Here is a 14,338-nt window from a genome sequence, read left to right as displayed (position 1 = left end):
GAAGATAGACTGACCCTACAGGGACTCAAATGCCAGACTTCTCTATTTTTAAAGCCAATCCCTGCTCAATTACAATAGTTTTTGATTGATTCAGTCACAGACACAACTGGCTTACCTATTGATTATCGAGTTCACAAAGGCGACACCACCCGTGTTCTCATTATCTCGTATTTATTGAGCACTCGTTATGTCCCGGCCCCTGACACGAATGACTGTATTATCCACGCCCACTCCCACCCCTAGATCTTTGGGAAAAGCTTCATAATCATATATGGTCCTAAAGACACATGATATAAGGACAAACCTCTTGGGGACCCTGGAGTGTTTGATCTTTGGCCAGTCCCTGGCAAACTACAGAAATATATATGTTTATATATATATATATTAAATCTTTGCTCATGTCTGTACAACATTGATCTCTGCTAATTGCTTAAAATAGAACTTGATTCTCTCTACTATAGCATCTTCTAAACCCAACAGCCTCACAACAAAAGGAGGCCTAGCTTCATAGATTGATCCAAATCTCCCAGAGCAGGTAGTCACCCTGAAGTTGCATGGCAATCTAATATCTACTTTTCTCTAGAGTCACTGTCCAGAGGAGCAGGACTAGGGCAGAGGGAGCACTTGGCAGTTGTACAGAAACACCCATAAGCCCAGTTTAAACCATGAGTGGCCATGACAGATGTTTGCGAGAAGGCAACTCTATCCTGCAGACATTTCGGGCGGCTGCCCTGGGCCTGCCTGTGACAGTGAAGACAAAAGCTTCTTTGAATGCACATATGGTCTGAGGGTACTTTAAGAAGTTGGGAATATTTCCTTCAACAAGTAGAAAGCCTTCTGCCTTCCACTGCATATTTGCTGTCCCCTCAACAGTATCAACAGTTAAGTGGCATTTCCTTGAACAATCTACGATTTCCTACCCCATAGCTAGTGAAGAGCTAATAGCTGCTCTGAACATAAATTAGCTCCCCCTCAGGCATATGTTTTATGCCAGAAGGCCTACTTCCTCAGACATCCCTGATGTGAGCCCAGGCCTTGCTCTGGCTAGTGTGTCAGCCAACAGAAAGGCTCCTGGCTCAGATGGCTGGTGGAGGACACCAGTGGGAAAGCGACTAATTACACGTTGCTGATGGAAGGGATGAGTGCTGGTCACGGGCCAGAGACTGACTTTCAGTGTTTGCATCACTAGATGGACCCTGGCCTTGGGGGAGATCCTCCCTGGAGTCCTGATCAGTCTCCTCAGAGACCACCTGAGCCTGCAGACTAGCCTCCTCAGTGAACTCTTGGGATGGTGTGCCAGCCTCAGGAATGTCTTGAGACAATTCGATGATGGCAGGGACCTCCTGAGCCAGTATGCCAACCTCCACAGAGAATTCCTGGCATGGCGGGCCGATCTCTTCATGGATCTCTTGGGTTGGCCTGCCAATTTCCATAACTGTTTCCTGGACCATGCTACCAACGCTTACAGGGACTCCATGGGCCATCCTGCCCAGCTCCACAGGGACCTCCTGGCACAGCTGGTTATTCTCCTCAGGGTTGTCTTGATAAAGCTGGCCGACTTCTTCATGAGCCTTCTGAGACAGCTGGTTGGCCTTCTGGCATGTTTGACATGTGCTGGTGGTAGTGTCATAGTTCTTCAGGAACAGCTGGCTGATGTCAGGGACCTCCTCAAGGATGCTAGAGCATGTCTGGGTGGTATCTGGGACCTCCTGGCATACCTGGCTGACCTCAGCAACATCCTGGCCTTCTAGAGGGCTGGTTTCCACAGGTGACTCCTGAGGAGAGTGATCGGGCTCCACAAGCTCTTGCTGTCTTTCTACAGGGAACTCTTGTGTTCCATCTCCAGGAGGCTCCCGGAGCAGCCCAAGGCCTTGGTTTTCTTCAGTCATATGTGTATTTACAGAGGACTGATCACTGAAGCCAAAATGTGAGTTTCCATCCGCTGCGGTAGGAGAGGAAGGGCCAGCACTGGACACGGTGCTGGAAGGACCACTGCTGTCTATAAAGCAAAGTTAAGAGGTCAAGTCAAACGAGCTGGAAGACGAGGCTCTGCCGACGCATGCACATAAATACTAGAACACATCTGCTTTGCTGCTCAAGTTTTGGAGAAAGAGGGTCTGAATTCTTCCGAAATGTGCAGACATGAGCTAGCTCTGCGCAGGAACTGCCACACTAGCTTAATGGAGACGAGAGGAATAATGCTAAGGCTCATCTATGAGTCAGGAGAATAAGGCCTACTTCACCTGTCTCCTCACAAACACTCTGATGCCAACTCCAAATGTCTATGGTTCCCCCTTCATACTTTGGATGCATGTGAACATTTTGTCTCAATGGTTCCCAATATCTGTTACACATCAGAAGTGTGGTGAATACATACATACTGATTATCAGGTTCCACCTCCTTAGTTTCTAGTTCTATAGGGTTAGTGTAAAGATATGGGTAGGAAGAAGGGGAGAAAATGAGGACAATATTATCCTGTTGAAATACTCCCAGTTGAGTGAACTATGTGTGTGGCTCAGCAGTAGTGCCAAGCACCTATTATGCACAAAGCCCTGGGTTCAATGTGCAACACCGCATAATTCAGCAATGGTGGTGCCTACCTATAATCTCAGTACCTGGTAGGTAGGAGGGTCAGAAGTTCAAGGTCATCCTCAGCTATACATATCAAAGGGCAGCCTGGGCTACCTGAGAACAGGTATTAAAAAAAAAGGAAAACATTCCTTGGTCTTTTGGTTAAGATCAAAAAAAGAACCATTCTTTAAAGCAACCAATGTATTTCTGGAACCAGAGCTATCCCAAGAAATAAGTAAGCAAGAGAATGTAGAAAAACTTTATAAAGCAGGAACGAGACACCATAGCTCACACCTGCAATTGTAGCAAGTGGGAGCACTGAAAGTTCAAGGTCAGCCTGGTCTACCTGGAAAGTTCTGGTAAAGCTAGAAAACAATAAAGAAAACCTATAAATGAGGATGCCAGGAAAGAACGGCAGCAGAAGAAAGCAGCGAGTGCCTGTTGCTCCGGGTTCTGCCCTCACACATCCCCTGATGTCTTTGCTGTCTTTACCCCGTCACTGTTTGTTCTTGGGGACAATATGAACAGTGGGCTCGAGGGAGACACCAGGGGGAGACAGGCCCCAGTGAGAACAGACCCTTCCCTTATCACCCGGCCTGCAGGCGTGACGGAGCCCACACCAGCCCTTCATGGACAGAGTGAGTGGAGCTCTCCATGTCGGCACTGCGGCCAACAGTTACAGAACTGCTGCCTTCTGGTCTGGCATCTTGTGTGAGGAAAAAACTCTGATTTGTTGTTGCTGTTGTTGTTGCTGTTGTTGGCCTAAAGATGGAAGACTAGGGAGACTACAACAGAGTTCTCAAATGACAATTCTTCTTTTTTTTCTTTTGGGTAGGGCCGTCAGACATCATTAAGGCTCTTGTAGAAATCATGGATTATCTTCCAAGGAAAAGATAATCCATGATTTCTACAAGGAAGAAAACATGGATTATCTTCCACTGTTCACGCTGATCTTTCCGTATGATTCATGGCATTCACAAACGATCCGTGGACCCAATGTTAAGACCCTCTAGGTCTTGTTACCTAGCTTCTCTGGGATCGTCTACTATAGGCTGCTTATCCTTTGATTTATGTCTAATATCCACTTATGAGTGAGTACATATCATGTTTGTCTTTCTGGGTCTGGGTTACCTCACTCAGGATGTTTTTTTCTAGTTCTATTCATTTGCATGCAAATTTCATGATGTCATTGTTTTTGTTTTTGTTTTTTTTGTTTTTTTTTTTTTTGTTTTTTTTACCACTGAGTAGTTCTCCCTTGTGTAAATGTACCATATTTTTCTTATCCATTCTTCAGTTGAGGGACACCTAGGTTGTTTTCAGGTTCTGGCTATTATAAACAATGCTGCTATGAACACAGTAGAGCAAATATTTTTGTGGTGTGAGTGTGCATTCTTTGGGTATATACCCAAGAGTAGTATTGCTGGGTCTTGAGGTAAATTGATTCCCAGTTTTCTGAGAAACCACCACACTGGGTACATTCTCTTTGGAGGGATACCTTGTCCAGCCTAGATATAGGGGGAGGGCCTTGGTCTTGCCTTGAAGCGAAGAGAAGACTCTGCTGACTCCCCATGGGAAGCCTTACCCTTTCTGAGGAGTAGATGAGAAGTGGGGGTAGGGTGGGGCGGCAGGAGAGACGGAGTGGGGATGGGGATAGCTATGTAAAATGAGAAAAGATTGTATTAAAAAATTCTTAATTAAAAAAAGGAAAAAAATAAAACCCAAAAATAAATTTAAAAAAAAAAGACCTTCTAGGTCAGGTGTGGTGGTACACACCTTTAATCCTAGTGCTAGGGTGGCAGAGGCAGGCTGAGATCTGAGTTTGAGGCCAGCCTGGTCTACAGAATTCCAGGACAGTCAGAACTGTTACACAGAGAAACCCTGTCTTGAAAAACCAAAAAACGAACAAAGACCGTCTTGGTCTTCAGACATACAATGCTGTAAGATTTCATCTTTTACACAAAGAAAACATCAAAGTTCATTTCCTCAATCCTCTTGGGAACCCCAAATGAAGTGGATGCACATGTATTGATAAAGACAAGAAAGGTCCTGCCAGACACAGAGATGCATGCCTGTAACTCTACCACTTGGGAGCTGAGGCAGGAGACTGCTGCAAGACCAAGGCCAGCTTGGTCAACATGCTGAGTTCCAGGCCAGACAGAGTTATATAGTAAGATCCTGTCTTTAAAAATAATAATAAAAAATAACAGGCTGGAAAGATAGCTCAGTGGTTATTCTTCCAGAAGACCTGGGTTCAATTCCTAGCACCCATGTGTTTGCTCACAACTGTTTGTAACTCCATTTCCTAGGGATTCGAAGCCCTCTGCTGACCTTCCCAGACATACATGTAAGCAAAATACTCATACACATTTTTTTTTTAAATCTAGAAAAGCTAGGAAGTGTTGGCACATGCCTTTAATCCCAGCACTCTGGAGACAGAGGCAGGCAGACCTCTGAGTTTGAGGCCAGCTTGGTCTACAGAGTGTCTCAAAACAAAATCTAGAAAAATGAGAACTAGTAAAAATAATGAGAACCTTAAAGTCTTCAATTCATCTACAGGAGGGTGTGGCCTCTAGCAAAAAAAGTTTCTCTTTTGTAAGTGTCATATTTATCAATGGAATTTCAACTATATACTAAATCACATAGTATCAACAATGACTGAGTCTAGAAACAGCAAGACACCTAAATACATTGTACCAAAGAGAATCTGTAAAGTTGACAAGGCTGACCCTGAACAGGCTCAGCCACTGAATTTAAGATATGGTACCTCCTCCTACTCCATCTTGGCTATAAAGAAACAAGAGAAGACATGCTTAAAATGGGGGAGTGGGGGAGGGTGGACAGGAGGAAGGACATGGTTTGGGCCCAATAAGGTGTTTTTTTTTTAATATTTATTTATTATGTATACAATATTCTGTCTGTGTTTATGCCTGCAGGCCAGAAGAGGGCACCAGACCCCATTACAGATGGTTGTGAGCCACCATGTGGTTGCTGGGAATTGAACTCAGGACCTTTGGAAGAGCAGGCAATGCTCTTAACCTCTGAGCCATCTCTCCAGCCCCCCAATAAGGTTTTAAAGACACCTCAGTGATGATGTTTACCAGTGAAGGTCTGCTACTAGATGGAGACAAGAAGAAAAAGAAGAGAAGCAAGCCGAGCTTTCCTCAGTTACAGAGGAAGCCTTAACGTCCAGCCTGTGGTCTGACCACTAGTGGACCGAGAAGAGGCTCAGGGAGGGTGAAGGGAGTTTAAATCTGAGGATATACTCTTGGCATCAGGGCACAAGGAGCCAGAAGGTCAGTTCTGTAACTGTTGGCCGCAGTGCCGACAAGCAGAGCTCCACTCACTCTGTTCATGAAGGGCTGGTGTGGGCTCCGTCACTCCAAAGTCACAGTCACAGCAAAGACAGAGCAGAAGGCCCTCCCATCAGGGGAGGTGAGAGCAGAACCCAGGGGGGTCACTGGAGCAGCAGGCTCTTGTTGGCTTCTTCTGCTTGTTTTCTGGTTTTGTGCTTTGGGACAGTCTTGCTCCACGTGGCCCTTTGCTGGCCTCAAACCTACAGTGACCTTCAGTCTCTGCCTCCATGTACTGGACTTAGAGCATGCGCCAAGCCTGCGTGAGACTTGCGTTTCTGGCTCTTAGCTTTTCTATGTATTCTATATATTTAAGTTGTCTCCTAGTCAACAGCAGTAAGGGATGTTGTAGGGAGACCAGAGAAGTCAGGCGAAGAGTCTCCACCCTTTTGTGTAAAAGGTCCTTCGGATCACTGTTCAGTGGGGCTGGAGGACAGAGGTGAACAGACTTTTTCCTTTAGCTTGGAAATAGCAGAGGCAACTGCTTCCCAGAATGGTCATTCCTATATTTGTATTGTTTTGTTTTTCGAGAGAGCATTTCACTGTGTAGCTTTGGCTATCCTGGAACTCACTCCGAAGACCAGGCTAACCTTGAACTCACAGAGATCCGCCTGCCTCTGCCTCTCAAGTGCTGGGATTAAAGGCAATGGCCACTATTGCCTAGCTTCTTCCTTTTTTTCTTGCTATGCAGCCCAGGCTGGTCTTGAGCTTAATATATAGCTCAAGCTGGCCTAAAACTCATAATCCTCCTCTGCCTCCTCAGGGAACCACATTAACAAGTCCCAGCCATTCATGGCCTTTTTTTAAGATCTAGTTTTAGTATTTTTTAGTATTTTTAACTGTGTGTGTGCGTGTTTGTGCGCACGTGAATGTACAGGTGTCTGCAGAAGCCAAAGGTGTCAGGTTCCCTCGGGGCTGAAGTTACAGGCAACTGTGAGTCACCCGATGTGAGTGCTGGGTCCTTTGGAAACATCACATGCTCCTGACTGCTACAACCACGGAGACACCTCTTCAGCCCCATTCCTAGGCTTCCCACCCTCACCTTCCTAACTCTAATGGGATAGGTCTCTTATCCACCCATCCCTCCATCCCTCTGGGCTTTTGATTAGGCAACTAGAACGTTTACTTACACCATGGTGGTTTTTCAGAACGATGCCGGAGTTGCGGCGGTGGCGAATGGAGAGTACGGGGTGGGGAAAACGGGCTGTCTGAGGCCGGGTTGTGCATAGAGTCAAAGAGGGCTGTATAGGTGGAGGGGAGAGACGCATGAAGAGAAAGCACAGGGTAAAGCATCCGGGCATCAAGGGCTCTCACCTGAGTTGGGTTGCTTCACCTCCCTCCGGCTGAGAAGAGACATACCCTAGAAACCTTGACCCAAATCCTTGTCATTTTTAAACTTTGCATTATGATTCTTTCAAATGTACAACTATTCATTTGTTTGTATACAAAATAATGGGCTTAATTGTGACATTTTTCATGTGCACTACTAAATTTTGCTCATATTTATCTGCCACCCCCCATTACTTCTATCCTGTTCCTCAACCTCAACCTCCTACTTTCCAACAAAAAAAAAAATCACCCTTCTGCATTCATGTCACAAACACATACACAGTTTTCTATTCTACATGAAAGAAAATATGGTATCAAATATATTTTCTACAAAGCAGATGATAGCTCCGAGGGTTCAGGTGCCTGCTGCCAGGCCTGCTGACCTGAGGTGGATCCCCAGGACCCACATGGTGGAAGGAAAGGATTGACTCCTAACCAGACTCTCTGAATGTGGCTGACAATAAGGGCGGATTGAGAAGCCAATGGTAATGATACTGAATTTTGATTCTACTGCATGGACTGGCTTTTTGGGAGCCTAGTCTGTTTGGATGCTCACCTTCCTAGAATGGAGGTGGGGGGCTTGGACTTCCCACAAGGCAGGGCACCCTGACTGCTCTTAGGACTGGAGAGCAAGAGGGAGGGGGAGTGGGAAGGAAATGGGAGAATGGGAGGAGGTGGAAATTTTAAATAAATAGATAAATAAATAAATAGATTCCTGCAAGCTGTCCTCCGCCTCCGACACGTGCACCATTGTGCCTCATGCCCCAGATAGATAACTATAACTGGATTCTCTCCAAAATGCTCTGTCTTCTGCCAGGTGTGGGGGCACATGTCTTTATGGGAGACAGAGACAGGAGGATCTCTGTGAATTCCAGGACAGGTAGGACCACAGAGAGTGCCTATCTCAAAACAAACAAACAAACGTTTTCTGTGGCTCTGTCTTCCGGCAGTCTGAATATTATTGCCTCAGTGTGGGTCACTTTTCACATAACCTGTCAGAACTGGCTGAACTATTTGGAAATAAAAATACAAGTCTTTTTATTAAATTTGAAAGGTTCTGTCTATTACTTCCCTAAGTATGTTTTATTCCCTTCTTTGTCTTTTCCTTTGAGACTAAAATCTGCTTTCTGTGTCTCTCTGGAGTCAGAAACCAGGGTCCCACAAGGAGAGCATGGCTGTCATCTTTAACATTACCGCCAGGGGCTGAAGAGATGGCCTGGCAACTAAGAGCTCTGGCTGCTCTCCCAGATGACCCAGGGTCTATTCTTAGCACCGACATCAGGTGGCTCACAGCTGCAGTGCCAACTTCTATAACACCCCAACTCACGTATAATTAAAACAACAACAAGAAACAAACTACAACCAAACTACGGGTGGAGGTTCAGCAAAAACAATGAAAAAGCTGTAACCCTTTTCATCCATTTCAGGTTATCATTTCATTTTTTTTTAATTTTTAAAAAAAATTTTCCATAATATTTATTGAGCTCTACATTTTTCTCTACTCCCCTCCCACCTTTAGCCCCCACCCCCCAAGGTCCCCATGCACCCAATTTACTCAGGAGATCTTGTTTTTTTCTACTTTCTACTTCCCATGTAGATTGTATCTATGTAAGTCTCTCTTAGTGTCCGCATTGTTGTCTAAATTCTCTGGGATTGTGGTTTGTAGGCTGGCTTTCTTTGCTTTATGTTTAAAAATCACCTATGAGGGGCTGGAGAGATGGCTCAGTGGTTAAGAGCACTGCCTGCTCTTCCAGAGGTCCTGAGTTCAGTTCCCAGCAACCACATGGTGGCTCACAGCCATCTATAATGAGATCTGGCGCCCTCTTCTGGCCTGCAGGCACACATGGAAGGAATGTTGTATACATAATAAATAAATACATCTTAAAAAAAAAAAGAAAGTGCAAAGCAAGCCTGGGCTACATAAACCACTGGCTCAAAAAAAAAAAACCCACCTATGAGTGAATACATGTGATAATTGTTTTTCTGTGTCTGGGTTACCTCACTCAAAACAATGTTTTCTAATTCCATCCATTTTCCTGCAAAATTCAAGCTGTTGTTATTTTTTTCTGCTGTGTAGTACTCCATTGTGTAAATGTACCACTTTTTTTTTTTATCCATTCTTTGATCAAGGGGCATTTAGGTTGTTTCCAGGTTCTGGCTATGAGAAACAAAGTTGCTATGAACATGGTTGAGCACATGTCCTTGTGGCACGATTGAGCATCCTTTGGATATATACCCAAAAGTGGTATTACTGGGCCTTGAGGAAGGTTGTTTCCTAATTTTCTGAGAAATTGCCATACTGAAATCCAATCATTTAATTTTTTAATAATTAGTTCTGTGTGTGCTGCTAGGGACCCACATGTTAATGTGTGCTTTACCATTTAGCCACAGCCCAGTCTCCAGTTTACCTCCTACTTAATGTCATCCTTCCCTGCTGCCCAGGAGCCTTTGACTATTTTCTGGAGGACTGAAAAAAATTATTCCAACAGTTTTTGCTGTGCACACATGTGTCTGAGGAACCAACCCCCTGGATCTATCTAACTTTAATTTTTGCACTTAGAAAACCGAAAGAAAGAAAGAGAGAGAGAGAGAGAGAGAGAGAGAGAGAGAGAGAGAGAAAGAAAGAAAAAATAAGCTGGGAGTGGTGGCTCACACCTTTAATCCCAGCACTTGGGAGGCAGAGACAGGCAGATCTCTGAGTTTGAGGCAGCCTGATCTACAAAGCGAGTTCCAGAACAGTCAGGACTGTTACACAGAGAAACCCTGTCTTGAAAAACAAAATAAATAAATTATTTTATTTTATTTTATATTTTGGTGCTTAAGTACTTCATCCATATGGAGTTTATCCTGGCAGATGTGAAATCTAGAATTGATTCTAATTTTCTGTCACTTTGACCTATTTTATTTATTAAAAGATATTATCTTTTACTCAGTATTTCAAATGTCAATTTCATTAATTTATAGATTTTCAATTTTGTTTCTTTTTTTAAAAGGTTTAATTATTTATTACACAATGTTCTGCCTGCATGTATTCCTCCAGGCCATAAGAGGGCACCAGATCTCATTATAGATGGTTGTGACCCACCATGGTGTTGCTGGGAACTGAACTCAGGACCTTTGGAAGGGCAGCCAGTGCTCTTAACTTCTGAGCCATCTCTCCCCTCAATCTTGTTTCTTTAGCTTACTAATTCATGTACCAACACTATATTCTTTTTGTTTGTTCATCTGTGAAAAGTGTTTCACTCATTCTGGAGTCTTGTGTGGCCCTGAACTGTGTAGTCCAAGCTGGCTCTGAACTTGTAGGAATCCTCCTGTTTCAATTGCCCAAGAACTAAGATTACAAGAGTGCTTCACTGTGCTGGCTAGTTTTATGTCAACTTGACATAGGCTAGAGTCATCTGATACATGAAAACCCCAGTTGAGAAAATGCCTCCATAAGACTGAGTTGCAGGCAAGCCTGTAGGGCATTTTCTTAATTAGTGATGGGGGAGTGTTCAGTCCATTGTAGGTGGAGCCACCCCTGGTCTGGTTGTACTGGGTTCTATAAAAAAAGGAGGTCTAACAGATCATGAGGAGCGAACCAGTAAGCAGCACCTCTCCACGGCCTGTGCATTGGCTCCTGCCTCCAGTTTGATTTTGAGTTCCTGCCCTGACTTCAAGCCAAAATAGACCTTTTTCCCCCAGTTCACTTGGCTATGGTGTTCCATCACAGCAATAGCGACCCTAACTAAGGTAATCGCCATGCTCGGTGTTATATAGTCCTAGAGATCAGACCTAGGACTTCATGCCTGCCAGGAAAGCACTGTACCAAGCACATCTCTAGTCCCTGGCTTTGTTGTTCTTTTCTTTTACAACTTAGTTTCTTCCTAATTTTTCAATAAAAACTATAGAATTGATTTGTGTTTTTATTGGATCATATTAAACTTATAAATCACCTTGGGAAGAAGTGATATTCTTTTTTTTCCTCAGGATTTTGTATGTGTGTGCATGTGTGTGTGTGTGCGTGTGTGTGTGAGCACAGTAAGTATGAATGTATATTTGTGTATATGCACTCGGGTGGAGGTCAGAGGCCGATATCAAATTAAATTTTTAAATTTTATTATATGTGTACTGGCATTTTGCCTACACGTATTCTGTGCACCGGGCACATGCCTAGTGCCCGAAGAGACTTTTAAAGGACTTCAGACCCCTGGAACTAGAGTTACAGACAGTTGTAACCCGCCATGTGGGTGTCAGATTCCTGAACCTGGAGTTATAGACGGCTGTAACCCGTCATGTGGGTGCTGGGACTCAAACCCAGGTCCTCTGAAAGAGCAACCAGTGTTTTTAGCTGCTGAGGTATTTGTGTGTGTATGTGTGCACATGTATGCATATACAATACAGAGCATGTGGGTGAAGGTCAGGAACAACTTAGAGGAGCTGGTTCTCTCATATCAGGTAGATCCCAGAGATCAAATACACATCATCAGGACTGACAGCAAGAACCTGCTAAGTCATCTTGCCAGCCCCAACTGTATGTTGCTAAAAGTCATTTCTATGTCTTTGTGGTTACCCAATCATAGTTTTTCTTTTTCTCACAAAGTATTCTTTTATTTACTTTCCTATACTTAAGTTTCATGGAAGAATAATAGCTAAGCAGTTCTGCCTCTTCAGAAAAACATCTCCCATCAATATCAGTCTGCGGCTGACACCAACTAGGAAGAGTGACATCTTAGGGCCGAGACCCACGCTGTGGCCCCTCTCCAGTCAGCACCAGCCTGCTATCATGGAGCCTTTACACCCGGGTGGGCTCAGGCTTTCTCTCTGACGCTAGCAAACCAAGGAAATCAGTTGCTGAGTTTGTTTTCTGTTTCCATTGTTTTGTTTTTTGGTTTGTTGCTTTTTTAAGCATTTAAAATGAAGCCCAGATGAGTTTAAAAACCATCCTCTTGACCTGTTCTCCATTAAAAAGTTATATGAAACACATTCTTCCTCTGCAGTGGCTGCAAATCTCCCCTCATACAGCTCACCATGTAGCTGCAGAAGCTCTTCTGCCTCCAGATGTAAACAAAGGAGAAAACTTAGTGCCGCCTGCATACTATTCTCTCTACAAACTGCTGCTGGATGGCAGAAACACACTTTAGAAAGGAAGGAGGGAAAGAGGGATGACTCACCTCTAACACTAAGCTTTATAAGCAGATTTCTCGTTTTCAGTGAAGAGCTGGGAAATGATGAATTTGGATTTTATATTTCAAGAAGTATCAAGCGGGGGTGGGCGAGAAGGTTCACTGGGTAAAGGCCAAACCTGACAATCAGGGTTTGATCTCTACGATCCACATGGTGGAAGGAAAGAACTCCTGCAGGGTACCCTGTGACCTTGACAAGCCTGCCATGGCACACACATACCTTCCCCTAACTCATAAGATAAATACAGAGTTACCAGATGGTAAGTGCTCTCAAAGCTCTCTCTCCAGGATCACAGGGTCTTTCTTAAAATGCAGGCTGTTTTCAATGGCAAATTTATAGACTCAAACTGAACCTCATGGCAGCCATGAGCCCAACTGGATCTTGAGCTTCAGTACTGCAAGTTAACTGCCTTGTTAAGAAGAAACGCCTCATGAGTGGCTCTGGTGAGTCAGTATCTGGGCTGCCTGGTTGTTTTGTCGACATGACAGAGCTGGGCCATCTGGGAAGAGGGACCCTCAACTGAGAAGATGTTTCCGTTGGATTGGCCTGAAGGAAGTCTTGGGGCATTTTCTTGATTAATGATTTATGTGGGAGGACCCAGCTCACATGGGCAGTACCACCTCCGGGCAGGCAGCCCTAGGAGGGGTAAGAAGGATATCTAAGGGATGGAAAGAGACTCAGTGTTAAAACGCACTTGGTGCTCTCACAGAGGACTTGGGTTCTGTTCTCAGCACCCATATGGTGGCTCACAACCATCTGTGACTCCAATTCCAAAGGTTTGACTCCCTCTTCTGATCTTTACGGGCACATATAAGGTACAACTACATACATGCAGGCAAATAATCATAATATAAATAAATCTAAATAAATAAAAGAAAGATAGCTGAATGTGAACCCAGAGAACAAGCCAATAATCCATGGTTCTCTGTGTCTGTTCCTGCCTCCAGGTTCCGGCCCTGAGGCCCCGCCCTGACCCCTTTCATGATGTAAGTTGAAATAAGCCCTTTCTCCACAAGTTCCTGTAGCCATGGTGTTTATGGAAACAGAGAGCAATCTAGGGCAAGATAACGCCACAGCTTACACAAGAAAACAAACTATGCCTCCAATATGACCATGAAAATTCTGCCTATTTTGCTAGCTGAAGATTTTTTTTAAGATTTAATTTAATTTTATTTTATGTGCATTGGTGTTTTGTCTGCATTCATGTCTGTGTGAGAGTGTTGGATTCTCTGGAACTGTAGTTACAGGCAGTTATAAGCTGCCATGTAGATCCTGGGAATTGAACCCAAGTCCTCTATAAGAGCAGACAGTGCTCTTAAACCCCCGCACCCAGCCATCTCTCCAGCCCCAATAGCTGAAGTTCTAAAAGCCAAGTGGCCATGCAATCCCTATGGCTGAGAGTCCTGTGTTCTTCAGCTTGGGTCAGAAGACAACCTTGGGTGTCCTCCTGTAGGCACTATCAGCACCTCTGCTGTTTTATCTTTGAGACAGTTTCCTTCATTGGCTTGGAACCAGCCAAGTAGGCTGGTTGGCTGGCTCAGAGCCTCCAGGATACGTGTGTATCTGCCTACCTTATGCTGGGTCTGTAAGTATGCCACCAGCACCCGGCATATTCTCAAGATTTATTATTATTATTATTATTTGCAGGCAGTGGTTGTGCACACTTTTAATCCCAGTACTTGGGAGGCAGAAGCAGGCAGATCTCTGTGAGTTTGAGGCCAGCCTGGTCTACAGAGTGAGTTCCAGGACAGGTTCCAAAGCTACAAAGAAACTCTGTCTCAAAAAAACAAAACAAAACAAACAAAAAAAGATTTATTATTTTTTTTTCATTAACAATATGTCGCCAGGAAGTAGTGGCGCACACCTTTAATCCCAGCACAAGGGAGGCAAAAGCAGAGGATCTCTGAGTTTGAGGCCAGCC

The 14,338-nt window shown here is 44.4% G+C and overlaps 1 protein-coding gene across 28 annotated transcripts in view; it reads right to left on the bottom strand.

Annotated features, from left to right (window-relative positions):
* Positions 1-154: 154 nt before the first annotated feature.
* Ppip5k1 (diphosphoinositol pentakisphosphate kinase 1) overlaps positions 155-14,338 on the bottom strand; it is a 47,598-nt gene continuing 33,414 nt past the window's right edge. For 23 of the 28 annotated variants that reach the window (XM_085696342.2, XM_085696337.2, XM_085696335.2 and 20 more), the window contains 2 exons: positions 7,053-7,163; positions 155-1,999 (listed from right to left, as the gene is read on the bottom strand). In XM_085696342.2, the coding sequence (XP_085552468.2) occupies positions 1,113-1,999; positions 7,053-7,163 (998 nt within the window). In that variant the 3' untranslated portion in view covers positions 155-1,112. Of the gene's footprint in view, positions 2,000-2,616; positions 2,687-5,457; positions 6,349-7,052; positions 7,164-14,338 lie in introns of those variants that run through there. The other 5 variants (XM_085696347.2, XM_085696352.2, XM_085696353.2 and 2 more) reach the window with 3 other exon arrangements.

The sequence above is a fragment of the Myodes glareolus genome, chromosome 10 (genome assembly GCF_982192425.1).
Source record: "Myodes glareolus chromosome 10, mMyoGla1.1, whole genome shotgun sequence".
Taxonomy (NCBI): Eukaryota; Metazoa; Chordata; class Mammalia; order Rodentia; family Cricetidae; genus Myodes; species Myodes glareolus.
This window is presented reverse-complemented; position numbering and strand designations above follow the sequence as displayed.